Source organism: Choloepus didactylus, chromosome 7, assembly GCF_015220235.1.
Source record: "Choloepus didactylus isolate mChoDid1 chromosome 7, mChoDid1.pri, whole genome shotgun sequence".
Taxonomy (NCBI): Eukaryota; Metazoa; Chordata; class Mammalia; order Pilosa; family Megalonychidae; genus Choloepus; species Choloepus didactylus.
Window position 1 is genome coordinate 123,319,652 of NC_051313.1, and position 6,000 is coordinate 123,325,651.

Below are 6,000 nucleotides of genomic sequence, written 5' to 3' on the forward strand. Positions count from 1 at the left end.
TAGAATTCTTGGTTGGCAGTTCTTCTGTTTCAGTGTTAAATATATTATTATACCACTGTATTCTTACCTCCATGGTTTCTGCAGAGAAATCTATGCATAGCCTTACTGAGCTTCCCTGTATATGATGGATTGCTTTTCTCTTGCTGCTTTCAGAATTCTCTTTGTCTTTGACATTGGACAATCTGATCAGTAAGTGTCTTGGAGTACATCTATTAGGATCTTTTCTGTTTAGGGTATGCTGTATTTCCTAAATCTGTAATTTGCTATCTCTCATTAGAGTTGGGAAATTTTCAGTGAATATTTCTTCTCTTATACCTTCTGGCCCTTTTCCCTCTCTTCTCCTTCTTGGACACCCATAACATGTATATTTATGTGCTTCATGTTGTCATTCAGCTGTCTAAGACCCTGCTCATATCTTTCCATTCTTTTCACCATCTTTTCTTTTGTGTGTATAAATTCAAATGTCTTGTCTTCCAGTTCACTGTTCCTTTCTTTTGCCTGTTCAAATGTACTGTCATATCCCTCCATTGTGTTTTTCATCTCTCCATTGTGCCCTTCATTCCCATAAGTTCTGCCATTTGTTTTCTCAAGTTTATGAATTCTTCTTTATGGTCATCCAGTGTCTTCTTTATATTCTTCATCTCTTTTTCCATATCATCCCTCAGTTCCTCAGTTCATTGAATTGATTTAGGAGATTTGTTTGAACATCTTTCATTAATTGTCTCAACTCCTGTATCTCAGTTGAACTATTAGTTTTTTCCTTTGGATGGTCCATATTTTCATGTTTCCTAGTATGGCTCATTATCTTAAGCTGTCTAGGTATCTGATTTTCCTAATTAGTTTATTCTGGAGCTCTTTTTCACTCTTTTACCTAGGGTTTTCTTATTGGTTGGCTTTGTTCCCTAATCTTTGGTGCTCAGTTCAACTTATTTTAGACCCCTAAATTAGGTTCTATTTAGTTGATCAGAATTTTTCACCTCTTGTTTTACTGTTTCTTGTCCTGCCTGTTTTTCAGAGGGTCTCCTCAGATATTGTCAACCCCAGTCAGGTTTTCCCAGTCCAGAGAGTCCCAGGTCTCAGGAGGAGGGTATGGAGCTTCTCTGAGAATGAGACCCTCCCATGAGGTCTTTAGACTCTGTGCTTTTCCTATCTTGTCCAGAAGGTGGTGCTTGCCAGGTCTGCAGCTCCCCCACCAGTGTAAGGAGGTGTGGTGGCTTTAGTTCTCCTGCTGATTCTGACCCTGTTGGGGACATGGCTGACTGAGGCTGGTTTCTGATTTCCAGCCCCTGGGGTCTGAGTTCTTTGAAGGAGGGCTGCCAGTTGAGCTGGACCATGCCCCCCTTTCTTGGGGAATTTAAGCCCTTAAGGGAATTATCTCCCCGACAAGGTTCATTGCTTTGTCTCTCAGACCTATCTCAGCTCTCTGTTGCCTGGGTCCAGAGGCCAGTTGCAAAAATCTGGGGCTTTCTGTAAAGAACTACTTAGAATAGTTATTTTTAAAATAAAGAAAGAAAAAGAAAAAACAAAAATTTTAAAAAGAAAAAAATCCATTTTTAAGGCCTTTCCCCAGCCCAGAAGTTTTGTCAGTGTCAGTATAGAGTATATAAAGATTTGAGCTTTAGGCTATTATCTGGATAGTTTCTCTTCAACAGCTTTAATTCTGCCCTTGCCAGGGGGCTATTGAAGTGTAAAAAGATAAGGAGTCAGAGAGGAAGAAAAGGGACAAAATGTGGAAAAAACAAGCCTTTTTGGAGCCATGGAATGGGTGCCACTTCTATGTGTCCCCACTTCCCAGAGCCCAGCCCTTCTCTAGCACCTTGAACACCTCCAAATCCAAAAGTTAATTAATTAATTTGTTAATTAATTCTGCAGGTGAGGCTGTGTTGTGCCCCCTTCTTGCTCCCAGCAGATTTTTTTTTTCCTTCAGGGAGCCAGCTGTAAGACAGTCCACAGGGTCTGGGCAGGGAGGGTGCCAGACCTCTGGTTGGCAGCACTTACATATTTTGCTGCAATCTCAGCTTTTCCACCCATTCCAGACTAGTGTATGATGCATGACTGGTCACTGGAGACCCCAAAAACAAGTTCCTGGCTAATTACCAGCTTCCTTAGAGGAGTGACTAAATTCCACACCTCACCATTCCACCATCTTGTCCCTCTCCCCACACCTTGTTTTAAAAGTCTATTTATTCTGTTCAATCAAGTACCTCAACAGAAAATGTTTTTGGACACACAACCTCAAAATATGAATATCCTAATGTCCAAAATAAATGCATATACATAACTCTAAAGATATATTTATCTCCTTTATAAAATATAAACAGAAAGAGAAATTATAATAGCTCCAAAATGAATGTGATACTAATGTTGCCTAATTCTGTTGTGTGATGTGAAGGTTTGCTTTTAACAATTCTCAAAAGTTAATACATTTGCAATTCTCTCTCTCCTTTTATACTATATATCACAGTTCACTTCCTTCTCATTTCCTGTTTCTCAGTTCCCTATAGAGCAGTTCTTAGCTCCTAAGCAATTGTGTTTTAACCCCATCCAAGTACACATGGACATGTGCATGTCTGCACACATATGTACAACACACACAGTACTTAACTAATGAAAAATTTACAAATGAATAGATTTTAAAACTGAAACTTTCAAGACACTATGAAGATAAGATTGGCCATTTTAATAGCATATGTCATGGAAAATAGATGAAAGAACTTAGCAGCTTTGCAAACTTTATTATCAGTGAAACAAAAGGATGTTCTCACTGCCTGTTATTTTAAATGCCCTTTCTGTTAGGGATGACTTTCCAGTAAAAATGCATGTTTTTGTATATGTTTGGAAGGTGGAATACAATTGATTGCATTGTTGTAAAAAGGAAGCACAAATCTCTGTGGTTCAACTCTCTCCAGAGATCCATGTCCCTCTTCAATACATCCATGACAAGTTGCCGTGGATAAGATCTCCAGAGACATGTACTTAGTACACAGCTAATCACCATCCAACTGCAGACAGTTTGAACCAAGAAATTACAGGAGAGAGTTGGAATTAACAGGGTACATCCACATGGTCCTTCCATTGCTTGTCATCAAACTCTGATCATAACTGAAGCTTTTATCAAAGCCAACACCATCCTCTACTGTTGAATTGTCATTCTTCCTGGAAGGTAGGGTTCTACTTATGTAACAAAAAAAAAAAAAAGGAAATTTTGTTTCAAAAGTTGAGGAAATCCAGATCTGGTTCCTGCTCTCAGTAAACAGAAGCAGCTTTGTTTATACAACCCAATATTTACTGTATTCATAGCAAGGAAAATGTACTTCTTTATCCTCTTTGCAGATACAAATCCCCTTACCTTCATTTTGACTAACAGGGCTGTGACACCACCAGATGTAGGACTTTCTGGGTGGGGTTTCCTTGGAAAATATTGGTTATTCTTGGGCACAAAAATCCATGTGGCAAAGAGTTGAGACAATGGAGATTTACATCAGTCAAAATGAGGGCACTAATCTATCACTTTTCATCCTTTTCTGTGTAGTAGAGGAAGTGGGGTAAGCTAAAGTTCATGTCAATGCTGGTGCGTAACAGCATCCTGGGTTGTTATTTTATTGCCAAAGTACTTAGACGAAGGTTAATGTGACCACAAATGTCACATTCATTTTGTTTTTAAAATTCTGGAAGAGGCTTACCCTGCAATCAAAGCAAATACTAAGGTGACCTTGGCAAATTTCAGAATCCATTTGACTATTATTACCAAAGTGAAAGAAAATAAGCTGCATATTCTCTTTAAATTGTACTACTCAATAACTGCCTAAGAACAGACATCAGATTCATACAAGAAAGTTTTGGGTTTTGTTTACTAGTTAGGATATTTGGGGCAAACAAGAAATTGCCAGTGAAGAGCTTTTCTTTAAGCTTATCTTTGTTTCTAAGAACTGCTTTAGACTTGGATCACATGAGGTCAATGATTTGACAAGTAGAGAGCAAGTTTCAAAGAATATTATGGGTTACAGTTCCATAATCTCAGTTATTTCTGTACTGTGAAATATCAGGTGTTAACTTTCAAAGTATAATTTAACAAGTAGTTATGTGGGTAATTTCAAAGAATGTTATGGGTTACACTTCCAAAGTTTCAGTTATTTCCTTATTGTAAAATATAAGATATATACAGAAAGGTGATAACTTTCACAGTACAATTTAACAGGTAGCTGGAGATAATAACACATTTCTTAATCTTTGCAAGTTAATAATCCAAATTCTACACAATTTACTTTATGAAAGAACAGTAAGTTGCATTAGGTGACTGAATTCATGGATTCATAATAAATCATCCTAAAGCATTTTGAACATTGGTACTGCTGGGGGAAATAGCTTGTTAATTGGAGTTGTGAATCAGATTCTACAGAGCAATGTTTTTATTGTAGATCACTGCCTCAAATAGGTAAAGAACAGCAGCCTGCCTTACTCTATTACCAGTTCTACCTAGAGTACTTATTTCTTCATAGAAAAATAAATAACTTTATAATGAGTATAGTCACATCTAACTCTCCTGTTTAAATATTTCTAACAGAAAGAATATTGTCTGTGTCTCCAACTCTATGAACCCTCTCTCTCACACTCTTGCTTAATCAATGTGTCATTCAATTAATATATTCTTTCTATTGTCTAACTATCATGTCTCTATATAAGTAGAAATCTTTAACTTTTAATTTGTTTGACTTTTCCACAGCATGCACATTGATGGCCTATTTAGATCGTCTTCCATTTTGAAAATGCCTCAAATATAGTTTGTCATATGATTCTAACATCTATTCTAAGTTCACGTATCTCCTTACAATGAATTAGATGTTTTCATGACTTAAGTATTCACCTCCTCTTCTACATAGCAAATCACCTTCTATAGTTCTTGCATTATTTTATTGCCTGTGTTTCTCTCTATGATTTCAGTCTTCAAATGTTCAACCTTGAGATACGTTTTGTTTTGTTTTTTTTTCCCTGTTGGTTAAGGTATCTGATCTTCTCCCCACAGGAATAAAGTAAGAATGACCAAGAAAGGCGACTCACAATGAAGCAATGCATAGAACAAATTTGAGCAGTCCAGCAGGTTTTATCCTACTCAGCTTTTCTGACCAGCCCCAGCTGGAGATGGTTCTCCTCCTGGTCATCTCTGTCATCTACATTCTGACACTGATGGGGAACACAGCCATCATACTGGTCTCATATCTGAACCCCAAACTCCACACACCCATGTATTTCTTCCTTTCTAATCTCTCCTTCCTGGACCTCTGTTTCACAACCAGTATTGTCCCACAGATGCTTTGGAATCTCAAGGGCCCTGAGAAGACCAATAGCTACACTGGTTGTGTGATCCAGCTGTACCTTGCTTTGGGGCTGGGATCTATGGAATGTATCCTCCTGACTGTGATGGCCTATGACTGCTTCAATGCCATCTGCTGGCCCCTCCAGTATGGCATAACCATGCACCCAAAGCTTCTTCAGCAACTAGCACCTTTGGCCTGGAGCAGTGGTTTTGTCGAGTCCACAGTTCAAACAGTCCTTGTTTTCCAATTGCCTCTCTGCAGCCACCACAGGGTGGATGACTTTATGTGTGAGGAGCCTGCCCTGATGAAAATTGCCTGTGTGGACACAATCTTCCTGGAACATGAGCTCTCAATAGCTATTGTCCTCTATGTGGTTATACCTCTGGGGCTTATTCTGATGTCTTATGGTTGTATTGTTAGAAGTGTGCTGAGAATAAAATCTGCTGAAGGTAGGAGGAGAGCATTTGGGACTTGTGGATCTCATCTGATTGTTGTGGTTTTGTTCTTTGGGACTATAATTTCTGTCTACATCCAGCCCAAGAGCAAGTACACACAGAATCACAGTAAATTCCTCACTCTCTTCTACACTGTAGTGACACCCTCTCTTAATCCCTTGATCTACACCTTGAGAAACAAAGACATTAAGTGGGCTTTGAAGAGGCTGCTTAGAAGAGACCCAAGTTAA

At 38.5% G+C, this 6,000-nt stretch overlaps 1 protein-coding gene across 1 annotated transcript; it reads left to right on the forward strand.

Annotated features, from left to right (window-relative positions):
• Positions 1 to 5,067: 5,067 nt before the first annotated feature.
• On the forward strand, positions 5,068 to 6,000 carry LOC119540269 (olfactory receptor 2G3-like). Its single transcript, XM_037844368.1, has one exon. The coding sequence runs from the start codon at positions 5,068 to 5,070 to the stop codon at positions 5,998 to 6,000; it is 933 nt and encodes a 310-aa protein (XP_037700296.1).

What these genes read in the sequence shown, in the direction of transcription:
- LOC119540269 (XM_037844368.1), top strand. Translation starts at nt 5,068, where the DNA reads ATGCATAGAACAAATTTGAGCAGTCCAGCAGGTTTTATCCTACTCAGC.